The following is a 15,802-nucleotide window of genomic DNA, read 5'->3' as shown; positions in this document are numbered from 1 at the left end:
CACTTTCGTTTCCGGTGATGTTTTGAATCAAACATGTATAGAAACATACTCCCATAATGCTGTTTATAGGGGTGTCCCCTGAATTGGGGTTGAACGTAGTGTTTAAATATATATTTCTCCTTGTTTGTTTAAAAGAAAATACAGATGTCCCAAAGCAGGGGTTCTACTGGCTGTAAGAGTTTTTCGTGATTTAATTTTTGTTATTATTTTTTTCAGCAAGTAGCTGTTAAGGTGTTTAACAAGCAAGGCGATATTCATCCTCACCGAATGCTGCGACAAGAGGTGCGTGGACAAGTTCCTTTGATTAAATTAACTTAAAGGTCCATTTATACTAGGACGATACCGGTCAACGATTATCAGATAAATATGATTTTTTTTATAAAGCCTTGTCTACAGGATCAAACTTTATGTGACAAAAAAAATGTGATGATGTGAAAAGATATGCCCATATGATGATGGCATATCACTACCATATTTTGGCACATCACACTTTTTTTGTCCAACTAGTTTGATGGTGTAGAAAGAGCTTTAAACCAACAAAGTTTTAAATGAATGAATTAATTAATTAAAACAGTGGATTAATTGAATAAAATATTTCTCGTTTTTTAGATATCAGTGTTACGACATCTACACCATCCCAGCTTGATCTCATTAGAAGCTGTAGGGATCAACCCACAGATGCTGGTGATGGAGTTCGCTACTTCTGGTTCCCTCTCATCCATCTGGAAGTCAGCTTACAGGAGGTTGAACAGGAGTCAACAGCATAGAATTGCATTACAGGTAAATATGATCTACAGTAGTTTATAAGGATTTAGATCGAGGCTTGGGTGCTTATGCTCTGTATACACTATCAAACTTTAGACAGGCAATTGAGTGAAAACCCCACTCAGTATAGATACAGATTTTCTGCTTACTGTTACCGATCGTCCGATGTGTAAATTGAATTGAAATATTTCATTTATACTGGTTGGCCTCTTCAGTCAAAGACTGGTCTCCCAGATGGCCTAGTTACAATCAGTGACTGTGATGTACTAGTACACCAAAAGGGGTGCTGGTCAACCCGTACCCAAACCAACCCGTACCCATGCCAACTCGTACCCAACTTGGCTAACCCGTACCCAAATAATTGGTCAACTCGTACCCACTTTGGCTAACCCGTACCCAAACCAACCCGTACCCATGCCAACTCGTACCTAAATATTTGGCTTACTCGTACCCAAGTATTTGGCTTACTCGTACCGATTTTTTGGCTTACCCGTACTCATTTTTGGCTTACTCGTACCCATTATTTGGCCTACTCGTACCCAATTTGAATAATTACTTGTAATGATTTGATCGGCGCAAAACTAGTGGTATGCTTTTGCCGTATGAATATTTTTATATTTAAATTGTTTTTTTATTTTACAGGTCTCGGTGAAATGTGTGCTAATAAAAATGACCATTGATTTGATTGTAGACTTCGTTTAATTAGGCATATATTTGTTAACATTTATTTAAATCTAGTATTATAGTTTTATAAACGTATGTTTGATGTGTCTTTTTTATTTACGTAAGAGAACATTAATTAATAAAAAAAATATTTTAACTGTTGTATAGTTAGTATTACAATTCAATTAAGCCCAGGTAAAGTACCAACAACGTATAATTTTATACTTATCAATTTTTATTCTTTTATTTTATTCTAATTATCTTCCCTGATTACATTCGATCAAGTAATTATTTCTATTGTATTTGGTATATTTAAAATTGGTTGAATTAACAACACCCTGTTTTAAGCAAAAAGCCTGCCGGGCTATGGGGTCGAATTACTCGTAGATTTCGTGTTACGTGTTTTTTCTGACCGGGATTAACCTTTTATTATAAAAAACACACATTTATAGGGCCGGCGTCAAAGAGACGACTTAGTAATGACGTATTATCATTTTCCATATATTTTATTTATTAATAATTCAGTGAAATGATCATATACACGTACTGTCGTACTGTAGCCTAAGGCAATTAAACATTTTGGCAGATTTTCTTCTATAACAGCTACGTGTTTTTGCTGAATGGGGATTCCTCTTTATTATTAAAAAAAAAAAACGCATTTGTACGGGTCCATTTGTAGTGTGTCCAAAAATAGGCAATGTGGCGTATGATCGTTTTCTATTTATTTTTTTTCTTAAATAATTCAGTAAAATTATCTGTTTGTTTACGGTAATTAAACATTTTTGGTAGATGTTTCCTCAATAACTTACAGCTACGTGTTTTTGCTGACGAGGGATTCCCTTTAAAAAAAAAAAATACGCATTCTATAATGTGTCAAATAAGACAAATGAAATGAACTACGATCGTTTTTCCATGGCAACGGATGTCGTCTTATTTACTAAAATAATATAAACGTTCTGAAGGCCTACCTACACGTGTCTGAGTACTTACGTATCTGTCAGCGATAAGATGATTTTTTTAAGTTTTAGTAGTATTTATTTCGGTTTTTAGTCATAATAATACAGTAATAATCATTATAAAATGAAAACGTAATAACAGCAAATGTCGTCGTTTGTAATTAAATGTTAAATTATTGGAGGTTAGTACAGTAGTTACCTTTTATTATTACTCTCACATCGTCATTGTATACTAGATAAACGGCAATAATCTAATCTACTACTAAATGCTCATAGCAGCAATGAGGCTGGTATCCACTTAAATAGTTTCGTGATTTTAAAATACGAGTGACTATTTAAAAATGTATTAAATATTTTCGAAATGTTAAAACAGTTTTATTTTCCAAAACTTGCAAAACAAAACAACAAAAACCATTCGTTTTAAAACGATTTTCAAAAAGCACATTACTTCATTATCTGTAAAATAAAATGAAAATACAAATTATGTATAAAAGATATTCATGTTTACCACAGACTAGTGGGTATTTCAATTTCCATGTACTACTATTCGTAGAAAATAATAGATTAATAACTCATAAATGAAAAAAAAATAGAATGCAGCACAGCCGACCACTGACATCTTCCACAGAGCCATATAAAACAGCGCCCTCAAGTATTAACTTTACCAAATACGACGTACGCAAATACGATGAAAGCTGTGCTTTTTTCGTACGAGTCTGTACATATTATTATACATTTTAGGTCAATAGTTTTTGCCATTATAATATCGAACATATGATTGGTATCTAAAAATTTAATAAAACTGGGTTTAAATGTAATATAAATATACTTTAAATAGCATTAAACTTGGGTACGGGCCAGCCAATGATGGGTACGGGTCAGCCAATGATGGGTACGGGTCAGCCAAAATTTTGGGTACGAGTAAGCCAAAATTTGGGTACGAGTTGGTGGGTACGAGTTGGCATGGGTACGGGTTGACCTGTATTCGTTAGATGTATGTTCTTTAAAGTGCACATGAGCTAAAGATGTGTACACTGGACCTACTGTATGGTTTATAGTCCTTGTCCGAGAAGACTCGTTCTACCACCAGAACCCTTGCAATGGTGCTACTGTCTTAACCGCTCGGCCACTAATTCGCATAGCCATTGTACTCCACTCTGTACCTTAACAAATTATATTTTTTCATATTTTAGGTGGCTGAAGGGTTGACGTTCCTTCACGATAATAAAATCGTCTATCGTGATTTGAAGCCTGACAACATTCTTATCTTCTCTCTTAACCTTGGGATGATGGTATGCAATCTTTATATACTTTTTCCATGTGTGTTTATTTTCTGTAGTTTAATTTTACAATTTAGTTTAGTGTGTTATTTAAATGAAAATTGGAGGGAAAAATTTGACATTTTCTATCGAAATTTCTCTACTACAGTACAACATTTTGTTTACTTCATAACCTTATGCAATTATTTAACTTTAAGCTTTTGACTAATGAAACATGGAAACAAACTGAATTAAATTATAGCAAGAAAACATATAGTTTCTGCAGTAACTGCAGCAGAATATTTTTTGCATGAGCCCAAACAAACGCATTTAAAAGCAATGTTCACTATATGTCATGTTCAGGCAATCGGTTATCATCATTTCTATGTATATTTTATATGCAAATGACAATAAATTGAAGTAATTTTCGACTGATGAATTGTATGAAATATATGTACTGTATATGAAATTAAATATTTATAAAATATTTGTGTGTTTTATTACAAAGATAAATGCAAAGATTGCAGATTATGGTATTTCCAAGTTTATCACATATTATGGCTTGAAATCTAATGAAGGAACGCCAGGCTACAGAGCACCAGAGGTCATTAAAGGCACTGCTACATACAACACTGAGGTCAGAGGTCAAATATTTTGTTGATTAAATTGTTTAACCTTTATTATTTGCATTAACGAAACTTAAAGATCTGGGGACTTCCATGAAACACTTTTCTTAAGATTGTAATAGCTGTCTATCTGGATTTAGCAGGAATTCTGTAGATGCTGTTTAAAAAAATAACACCCCCTATGTGTGTTTGAAGTTATAGCGTCTCTCAATATTTCATGTTCAAAGTTAGGACCTGTGACACATTTTCCGAGGCATTGTAAAAAGGATGGTTACAATCCTCATCTAATTAAAAATAAACGTTTTTGGACGACAAATAAATGAATTGTATTGATTTACATTCCAGGTGGATGTATATTCGTTCGGTATTCTTTTGTACGAGATTGTTACCTGCGGAAAGAAGCCTTTTGAAGATCTTGATTTCCGTAATGAACTGGATGATGCCGTTGTTAAGGTTATAATAATTTTCAAACGATATTCAGTGTTGTTAAATTGCATATACAATTTAACAACTTCATAAAATAATTGTCTTTCTCTTTTTTAGGGACGTAAACTTCCGCCATTGACCGAGAGTGGTGTTGACCCTTGGCCTGAGCTTCAAGACCTCATTGATCTATGTCTTGAACGTGTACCAGAGAATAGACCAACGGTAGGTACAAAAGAGCGTCAAAATGTGTATACTGGACCTCAAGTTTTATGTCTTGCAAGAGCGTGTGGCACAGTGTGTTGGGCGTTTCACTTCTGATTGCAAAAACGGGAGTTCGAGTCCATTGATCATCACATTGCTTGTGTCCTTAGACAAAGACACTTTACTCCACACGCATACAAATAGGTACCTTGTAACGTCACAAACTGCAACATTATGAAATATTGTAATGTAATAATGTAAAGTGCTTGAATATTTAGCATTTTAAAAGCGCTATATAAGATCGACGTCCTTATTCAAGAAAACTTGCGCCAAAACTATGGTCAATGAGAGACTTCAACCTATGCTGATATTATGGCTGTGGCTTTCATTGCCTCTGTCTTAACTGACACGATAGTTAATTAATGTTTTTATTTTATATATTTCCTTTGGTTTCAGTCAAAAGAAACACATAGATGGTTAAATACACCAGAGTTGCTGTGTCTGCAGAACACATTCACATTATTTAAAGACAAAACGGTTGAATGTGGAATTAGCCGGGTAAGTCTTTGACAAGTTTTCTCTATTTGTTGTACAGAAAAAATGTTTGGTAACATATTAATTTTGTATAATTTACACAATTTAATTTGAGTAGCAATAAACAGGTACTGAAAGAGAAAATATTTTACATTATAGTATTGGCATGAATCAGTATTCTGAACAACATATAATAATATACTGTATGCTAATGTTATACAATTTGCATAAATTATTTAATACAGGTGTGTAGCATCAACAATGAAAAGAGATGTTATAATATTTGTATGAGCAAATCATATATGCTATTGTTATACAATTTAATTAGCATAAATTACTCACAATTTGTAGCATCAACAGTGAAGAGAGAATTTTTAATATTTGCCTGAGCAAATCATATATACTAATGGTATACAACTTAATTTGCATAAATACAGGTGTGTAGCATTAATCAAGAGGAGGTAGTAGAAGTGTGGTTTGTGGGTGGAGATTCTAATATGAGCGTCATATGTAAAGTAAACCTAGACCAGGGAGATGAAATCATCGTACAGGTATCTTTCAAATTATTTTTTTATTAAAATTTGTAAATTTTATTTAATTTTGAAAAAATATAAATAGTAATACCTAACCTAAGTATAGTATATAATAATAATAATAATAATGAAGTTTAAAATACACAAATTCTATATATATATATTCAAATAAAGCAACAAGATATTACAATTTAACTATTGTTAGTTATTTTTTCTATTTTATTTATTTTATCTTAAGTCAGTTTTCAAAATAGCTTAAGCAAATATTTCTATATTTGAAAAAAAAACAAAAACTTGTAGATGATAAGGTGCATTCCACAAAAGAACTGGTTTGATAGATAAAGTCTTAGTTTTTCACTTAAGCGCTTTTTAAAACTATTTTAACTGAATGCAGAAAGATTGATAATGGATGACCTGCAAGAAATAAAGATGATTTTCCATTAAGTTTCTTTCGGTTATAAAACAAACAATTGTACATGCATACAAAAACCAGAGAAAATTTTTTTTTTCTCCATGAATATCTGTTTTTTTTTTAAATTAACAACAGGTGGATATAATTGTAGGTATTTAAATAACAGGTGATTGTTACTTTCAAGTGTGTAAAATGATTTTTGTAAATTAGAAGAGGAAATAAAGAATAAAAGTGCATTAAAATAACAATTATATTCACAAGTCTAAAGGAAGTGCTTATAAAGGGCTTAGATAATAATAGCATTCGACAATGACATTTATACAAATTATGATTATAATTGTGAATGTTTCTTCTTTGGAAAAAAATGAGGAAATCTTCTTTACAGACAATTTGTAAATAATACATATTTAGAAACAATTTTGCCATATCATTAATTTATTAATTATCTATAAGTTTGTAGTTTTTACATTTTTTAAAGATTCTAGATTTTAAAGGTATATCAATAAAACAAAACTAAAAAAGTGTCGACATAAATCCAAATAACCTCAAATACTTTATTTCCATACAAAATAATTTTATTTTTTATCAAATTTCATTTAAAATTCAAACAAAATTAATTATTTATTTTTATTATTTATTGAACCATGTTTCATGAGGGTGCCCCATCCAGCAAAACTATATAGCGTACAAAAATACATTTACTAATAAAAACAATTATACATAATATAAAATTTAAAATATATAAAGAAATTTAATTTGTAAGTAATACATTGCTTTAGCAATTAAAATAATATAAAAATAAACAATTTTGATATATACACAAAAGTTTAATATTAAAAGCATATAAATAACATTGTTTTAAATACTATTCAGTACAAGATAATGATCAATCAATAATTATCAAAAGTTTAGTTAGGATAATGTTTAAAAGTTTTCTTAAAATTTAGAAGTGAAATAAAATACACATTAGAGTACCGAGGCTAGACTAATCCAGGTCAATGGTTTGGCATTCATGTTTGGATGTAAAAATAGATTCTATAAGTAGCGTATTAGTTATTACATTAATATAAGCAAAATAGTTGTTAGATCAATTTAAATGATTTGATTAAAACTGAAATTAAATGATTTGTTTTAACTTAAATTGAATTAATTTTATTAGAGAGTTTTTATAATCAACAGGTGCAAAATATTTAGTAAAGTTTTAACATTATGTCATCTTTATTTATTATTTTGTTTGTATATAATTAAATAAAGTAAAACACATTTGGGCCTTTTAAGCTCTGTCTACACTATCAAACTAGTTTGACAAAAAAAAGTGCCAAAATATGGTAGTGATACTGTATGCTTAAATATGGTAGTGATATTCACATCACATTTTTGTTGTCACATAAAGTTTGATAGTACAGACAGAGCTTAACAGGGGACACCTATTAAGGGGATACAATACTTTCCCATGAAAAAAATGACCATGCAATGACCAACAACTATACAGAGGACATCCTATAAAGAAGACACCTCTAGGGAAATTTTTGGTATGGGTTCCGAAGGTCCCCTCAATTGTTCTACCATGTTATATTATACAGATATTGACTGCTTAGAGGTTAAATATAAGATTTGACATCCCCGAGGGAATGATATTAAGTTCGAGGGAATATATATTTCCCGAAGCGCCAGCTGAGGGAAATATATATTCCCCGAGAACTTAATATCATTCCCGAGGGGATGTCAAATCTTATATTTAACCGATATAAAAGGCAATATCTGTTATATTATATAGCCAAGAACAAGTCTGCTGGGTTGGGTGAAGCTAGGCTAGGCCTCCTATAGTATTTGTATTGTATTAACAAGCCTGCCTAGACACCTTACCTTGCGAAGAATAATATACAGATAATTACTAATTAATGATTCCTTGGCAATAAAATATTCACTTAGGCCTAGGTCGTTTAAATTAACAGAAGAATTTCCATCAATAAGCCTATTAATAATAATATTATAATCAGGTAGGCCGAATAAACAATTCGTCTTCTCTCGATCTTCGAGGAGCCGAATCACCGGATGTTCAGCGCGTACTAGTTACTAGGTTACTACCGTGAGTATTGACCAATCACAAACGGTGTTTCATCACATTTAGGGTGGACTTATAACAAATGAGGGCGCTATGTGTGCATAGCTTAAATAGTTTAGAAAATTAATTTCTTCAAGCAAATTCCGTGGCCCAGCGGATGAAACGTTGTCTTGCGATGGAGTGACAATTCCACCCGAGTTCAAGATCGAGTAGATGACTTTTGTTTATTTATCGGCAAACTCGAGTGTTGCACACGAAAATTACACAGTCAATATCATCGTACTCGAGAATTTATATGATTAATGACAGGGGACACGATTATTACGCGAAAATTACACAGTCAATATCATCGTTCTCGAGGATATATACGATTTACGATCCTCGCAGCGGTAGTCATGTGATGCAGTTTCAACCAATCACGTTCGCGTATTTACATAGGCTATGTAATATACATTTATATGTGGCTCTCTTTTAAATAAATTTGTAATATACTAATAACAATCATGTTAAATTGTACCATTGCTTTCTATCTGAAATAGGGAACAGCCTGTAGTGCGAGCCTAGGCCGGGCCTTGTGCATGGCGAGTGCAGGAGAGGATGCAGTATTGGTGGGCATGCATGCCCATTATATCTGTGTGTATGATGCTAAGCAGGAGGTACCACAAATGAAACATACCAGTGCCTGCCTAACAGACTCTGTATTAAGCCTTGTATGGAAACCAAGGTAGGGGCTTGGAAAAGTTTACATTACAAACGATTTGGAGGGGATGCATACTCTTTTATTACAAGCTTGCCTAAGGCATTCATGCAAAAATACACAAAACCACAGTCTGGTCAAAGAGCCGAAGAAACATAAATAATATGCATGAGATAAATGATGTATAAAAGAACGTAATTAAAAATATATAACACAGCGATTTCTTCCGAACCAGCCAATAGCAACAGACTGTGTTTGACAAAATACTTTAAGCTATCATGTACAAAACAATATGATAGTGGGGGCTTGCACCCATTTCACTTTTGTATAATTCCGACACATTAGAAATTGTTGTTGTTGTTTTTGAGAAATAAATACCACTGTTTTTGTACAAATTATATTTGAATATTTAGATAATAATAATAGAAATTATTTACATCTAAAAAATGTACTTTTCCAGCCATGGTGATATTGGACATGTTTATGCTGGATTGGCTAATGGGCAATTTCTAATATTCAATGCAGAGAAACTTTTAAAGGTAATTATTGTTAAACATTGGTTTCGCAACGTTGCTCTGTGATAAATGCAAACATGAAAAATGAATACAGTAGACCCCTTTATTGTGACCCCCTCCCCCCTCACTATTATTGTAACCTTATAAGTTAACGTCATAGAGAATACAGAATACATAATTTTATTGGTCCAAAAATAGGAAATTCATACATAATAATTGAACATAAACACAAATATAACAAGAATATTTCTTACAAAAAACGCTGCTCGCTTATTGTTATTACTAAGGTCAAGTCTGGGGGTCACTTCATCACGCCTAGATACTTCAAGTATCCTATTACAAACAAAAACTTCAATGGACTGTTTTGATAATAATTCAATGATTATCTGACAGTGAATTATAGTAATATCATGGGACTCATAAATACCAGAAATGCTTTGGGATTTGTCTTTAGACTCTTTTCCCAGCCGTTTTTTGGATTCAACAGGTGGTACCTATAAATTATAGTTGAGTTTCCATTTTAACAAAAATGTCAAAGTGTAGTACTATACTGCTGCTTGATTTCATCTAATGAATGAGTCATCTCGTGTGACGTAGCGGGCTAGAGCAGCAGTGTGAAAATCACTATACAGAAAACATATATTTACCTGTATACAAGTGACACTTTGTTTGGTCCTAAAGGTGTCCCTTTATAGAGGTTCTGCTGTATGTGTCATTTAGCATAGTCAACATAACACAATATTTGTTTGCACATTGTTAAGGAATAATTTTATTTCATAATGGTTCCGAAATGTCAACATTCATTCTTTTTTTTTTTCATTTAATTTTATTTTAAAGTTTAAACAATAATCATAAATGGTATTGTCTAAACAATTTGTGTGTGTTTTTCAGACCCCTGAGTGTCAACCGGTTAAAAGCATTAAGGTTGGTTGTGAGCCAATCAAATGCATGACCATGACGTCCAGTAAATTGTGGCTAGGGTGTGGAGGTCAACCTGTGTCATATGAACTTCAACCTTTGGAAGATGAAGCATATGATGACTTGCCGAACACAGAATTAAAGTGAGTTTTCCAGAAATTTGAAACTTGTTTGTGCGATACTATTTTTTTTTTATGATGGTAGACGAAGGAGACAAGGAATAATTTAACAGACCGTAATATTTGTAGATCTCGTAGAATTTTCTAATTCCATCCTGTTTTAAATGCATTTTGATTTAGAGATACAACCGACAACCGCCAGCCTCCTAGACATACTGTAGGCACATAGACCATGCACATGCAAGTTTGATGTGCGTGTTTGAGTAGGTTCTGCATTAGCTAGGCTGGCCTTACAATAGCAAAGTTCAGAATGAAGAACTAAAAGACACCAAATCAAAGCCTAAAAGAATCTAAAGGAAGTAATTATTTTATATTAATTACCATCTCCTTCGTCTACCTTCTAAAACAAAAGCTCTGTAAGAATTTCACACCCCTGTTGTACTGTCTATTGTTAGAATGTTCCTGTTTTAAACACTGAATTAATGTCCTGAGACATGTGATTAGTTTTTAACTTTTTTTTCTCCAGGTCAGACCATTTGTCTCTCATAACCTGTATGTGTATCGAACAAAAGCTGTGGCTTGCGCGACGCCAAAGCGCCATCATCGAGGTTCATGACATCAAACGACGTTCATCGACACCTCAAGATGGTTTCTCTGGCTCAAAACAAATAATAAACCTGGAGTTGCTATTGTATGTATTGCATTCAATTACATACAATATATTAGATTTCATTCCATGCTTGAATATTTCCACACCCCTTAGTGTAAACTTATCTCATAACTATTAAGATTGCTTTTTGACCTGTTTCTACTAAGAAAGAATTTTTAATTACAGGTGTAATTACCCTACCCCAGGGTCGCCCACCAATCCTCCAACCTAAAACAATTGCAGTCATTTTTATATCAAATGTATATGGATGCATAGAAAAAATGTGTATAACAGGCAAACACATAAGAGCCAACATGTCACTATAGTACCCCTATTCAGGTGAAACAAAATAAGGTTCATATTTTCAAGAAGTGAATGAAGGGCAATTGTTTACAACTTAACCCTATTCAAGAGAAACATAATCCTCTATTACGGGGACACCATCTTATCAAATAAAGTGGGAAACTACAGCCAACGCCTATTAAGGGTACAATTTGATGGGTACTGAAGTTGTTGCCTAAAAGCTTGGTTCCCAAGGACGTAAGTGCACTGCAAGTAATAATTGACTAATCGCAACGCGATAGATCAGCCCAACTGTCGCTTGTGATTGGTCAACTCACTTGCTTTGCACCTACATCCAAGTAGGAACCAAGCTTAATAGGAGTTTTACTGTTTTGTACTTTAACATACCAATAATTACTCATTTCAGAACGACTGAGAAGAAATATGTAATAGTAAAGTCGATGGTGATTTGTTCACAAGTGGCGTGGGTCGGAACGAGTGGCGGACACATGTGTCTTTTTGATACGGTCTCATTGAAGTTAATTCAAGTGGTCAAGAGACATATTGGTCCGGTTACGGCCTTGATACTCACAGAAGATCAAGGTATACCTATTCGAAGATTCGAACCCAGAATCTTCTGCTTATTGTGTAGACATCCTACCATTAGCCCGCTTGAGCCTTCACAGTATGGTTCAAATATCTGTGTGTGTTTCTGAGGTTTTAGAATATTCTATCAATTGTTTTACTATTTTTAGGTTATGGGAAATCAGATCGTGTGATATCTGCTGCCATGGGTTACAAATCGCCGTTCAGCAACATTCACAATGGTAAGTCATACTCTACATTTATATTCATAGTAATCAAGTTAGATCATTTTATATAACACCTAAATAAATTCCTGTCATTTGATTGGATGACATTTTAAACTGCATAAAAACTATGGACAGGTATAGGCCAACTAAACCAAGCAAGACGCCTGTAGGATAAAAAAAATCCTATAAATTATGAATGTTTATGTTTTGAATGTGAGAGAATATTTCATGAGTTGAAAGATTGATTGGTCGATTCACTTCATCAAATAAGGACAGCGTATTCAATTAATCCTCTGATTCCATCTGGAATCATTGTCAAAGGCGAGTCAATAAACTTTTAAATGGCAGCGCTCAGATTTTGTCCATCAAGTAGAAGAGTTATATAGAGTTTGTTTTTGGAACATTTCAGCAGTCGCCATGAAATTCTCAAAATGTTTATAAAAAGCTGAATGTGCAATATAACCATTGAATAGTATGCAAATAATGAATGTTTATGAATTCAATGGTACAAATAATTCATGAGATGAAAGATGAAGAGTTATATTTTCACAATATATTTATTTATTACTTTTACATTCAGTAATGTAAAAGTAGTACGGCACATAGTACGAAATATCAAAAACAAGGGTTGGGGAAAACAGGGGCTGAAAATCGGATAATACATGACAAAAGAGGCAGAATTTGAGACTACTTTACCTAGAAGTTTCTTACAGTGTCCAGTGGCATAAAAGCTATGAGCACTCACTGGCTAAACTTAGTGGCCTGGAGCTTATGGGGCAGTGCACAGAAGAAAAAACAGGCATTGAAATATGTCGAAAAAGGCTAAAAACGCCTAAAGCCTTTAAAATAAGATTCTCTATATATAAACTACTCCAAACAAAAGTAAATGTATTTTGAATTTATTTTAAGATGGTTTGAGCTTTGCACTTGTGTGGGATTCGGAATTTAAAAATCATGTGAGGAGTCTAACAACCGCTACGGAACAACGTAGGAAGTTGATAGCTAGTGGTCAGCGCAACTGGGCGATAATACGCCAGGCGACGAAACTTGTGTATAGTAACAAAACTGATAAATCTTGAAATAGTAACTTTATTCAAGTACAAATGACAATGACATTTATTGTACAAAAGTGACAATTACAATGACAGGGACAATTTTATTGTACAAAAAATGGTGACAAATTTTTTTGTACAAAAAATGGTGACAAATTTTATTGTACAAAAATGACAATGACAATTTTAAAAAATGACAGTGACAAGAAGACCAGAAGATAGCAACAGCTAATTACAATCCTGGACCCTGCACTGATACTGATTATGTGAGATGTTTATACCAAAAAGGCCTGGAACAGAAAGGAGTTGGTTTATTGTGTGTATAAATATGTCCTTTCACAGTTCAAAGGTCAAATATGGATGTGGCTGCAATATGTAATCATTGCATGATTACATTATTGTACACTTTACATGCGATGGACAATCCAAAATGTCGCTTTTGATTGTTCAAATCACTTGCATTGCGCTAACATCATTGAGTCGCTCAAGTGGGAATCAAGGTTTTTTACAACAGTGGCACTCGACCAAGTGGAAAGAAATAACAACAAATACACAAAAGCATGATACAGTAAACAATTAACAAGTTGACCCATAATTTCTAAAGATCATGTCAAAACAATTTGACTATAGTAAAACTGCAATACTATTTATTCATTACAGCAGCAACACACTAACATGATTCCTTATGAATTGTATGTTACCAATGCCACTTTCCAAAACTACACACATTAATATTTTGGCTTACCAAATATTCGGTAAAATCTCGTTTTTAGTCAATTTTTTGAGAATTTCTGTTTTAAAGTTACATGATATTATAGTTTTTATAAAGTTATTGTAAGACACAGTACAATATTTATATAAAACATGAAGTTTTCGAAGAAGTTTGTGAAGAAATATTTTGATTAAATAAGGTAAAATCGCGTACTGTATAATAGACCTCCAACATTAACTTTTTATTGAAGATTGTAAAAATTATCTATATTTTGATATTTAATAAATTAATCATGAAATAATATGTAATATAATGTATTTTTATAATTATAAATAATATAATTATAATAGTAATAATTGAGAGATACAATATGCAGAAACAATGCAATAACCAAACCAGATTATGTTTTATCCAATGACATGCAGTAGTAGGGGCAATACAGCCATTTTAGTATTATGTGTAGGCCTATTATTTTTCGTGCAATTAACTATAGTTTTAACTAGTGTTTGACATATAATTACTCCATGCTTTACGGTATATTTTTTATTCAGATATAAAAATGATTTTTTTAAATAATTATTTCTTGCCTATGAATAGTATAGTAGGCCTGCTTTGATAATTGGTTTATCAAGAACATATTATTTTAAGCGATTTTATTTTTTCGAAATTAGTATTTACTGCCCTCTGGAATTATCTTTGATCAATAAAAGACGAAATGTCTCATAAATTAAAAATAATAATAACAATGTTTAAATATACATTATTATATTCATGTATCCTTAAGTTATATTTATCCATTTTTAATTTATATAGACATATGCATATTTTATATATTTCCATTTAATAGATGCATGTTACATTTATAAAATGACCCTAATATCGAACTGCGCATGTCTTACGCGGACAATAGGCCTACCTATAGATTAAAGACATTTTATTGGTCCACTTTAAAATGTAAATTCGTTTTTCTAAGACAATACAACAACAAGAAAAATACATCATATTGCAAAAGACAATGTTAAAATACTATTTATAGGCCTATGGACCCATATAGACCAACCATAGACCTAATAAATTATTTCATGCCTCAACCAAGAAAAAGTGTACAATTATTAGAAGTTAAGTTATAACAAATATATCGTGTCGTATACACAGTAAACTTAAATCATAGAATACTCAGTATTATCAAGTTATCCAGAAAGGCTAACAAAAAGCAATACAATAAAATGACTATATAAAACATAGCTAAGTTTGTCTCGTCTAAATGTATTATTACGTTAATTGTTTATTTAAAATATTTCGATGAAAAATATCAGGCTACTAGCCTACTTTGGTAGGAAATCGCATAAATAATAACAAAATCATAGCAGAATATCAGTTACTGTAAACAAGTAAAGTATTTTGAATACAAAATCCTTACACCTGTGATTTACACCTGGGCGCTGCTGTACGGTATTCTTGTTCAGTTTGGAATAACAGAAACGCATAACAAGGTAGGCCTTAGAAAAGTTATATTTTGTTTTACTGTATTAAGTATGTATATATAGTATAAATATGTAGTAACTTGTTCACACGTACTAGGTAAGACTGGCGGCGTACAACTGGC

General features: G+C 32.3%; 1 protein-coding gene across 2 annotated transcripts in view; it reads left to right on the top strand.

Moving 5' to 3' along the window:
* The window catches only part of LOC140058868 (leucine-rich repeat serine/threonine-protein kinase 2-like), a 40,780-nt gene extending 25,340 nt beyond the window's left edge, over positions 1-15,440 (top strand). For both annotated transcript variants that reach the window (XM_072104637.1, XM_072104635.1), the window contains 15 exons: positions 217-282; positions 610-780; positions 3,578-3,676; positions 4,152-4,280; positions 4,615-4,722; positions 4,813-4,917; positions 5,353-5,454; positions 5,868-5,981; positions 8,980-9,164; positions 9,598-9,676; positions 10,544-10,713; positions 11,216-11,380; positions 12,048-12,223; positions 12,376-12,447; positions 13,342-15,440. In XM_072104637.1, the coding sequence (XP_071960738.1) occupies positions 217-282; positions 610-780; positions 3,578-3,676; positions 4,152-4,280; positions 4,615-4,722; positions 4,813-4,917; positions 5,353-5,454; positions 5,868-5,981; positions 8,980-9,164; positions 9,598-9,676; positions 10,544-10,713; positions 11,216-11,380; positions 12,048-12,223; positions 12,376-12,447; positions 13,342-13,511 (1,911 nt within the window). In that variant the 3' untranslated portion in view covers positions 13,512-15,440. The remainder of the gene's footprint in view (positions 1-216; positions 283-609; positions 781-3,577; positions 3,677-4,151; positions 4,281-4,614; positions 4,723-4,812; positions 4,918-5,352; positions 5,455-5,867; positions 5,982-8,979; positions 9,165-9,597; positions 9,677-10,543; positions 10,714-11,215; positions 11,381-12,047; positions 12,224-12,375; positions 12,448-13,341) is intronic.
* The last annotated feature ends 362 nt before the right edge of the window (positions 15,441-15,802 follow it).

The sequence above is a fragment of the Antedon mediterranea genome, chromosome 9 (genome assembly GCF_964355755.1).
Source record: "Antedon mediterranea chromosome 9, ecAntMedi1.1, whole genome shotgun sequence".
Classification (NCBI taxonomy): Eukaryota; Metazoa; Echinodermata; class Crinoidea; order Comatulida; family Antedonidae; genus Antedon; species Antedon mediterranea.
Note: the sequence above shows the minus strand (reverse complement) of the source record. Positions and strands in the feature narration are given on the sequence as shown.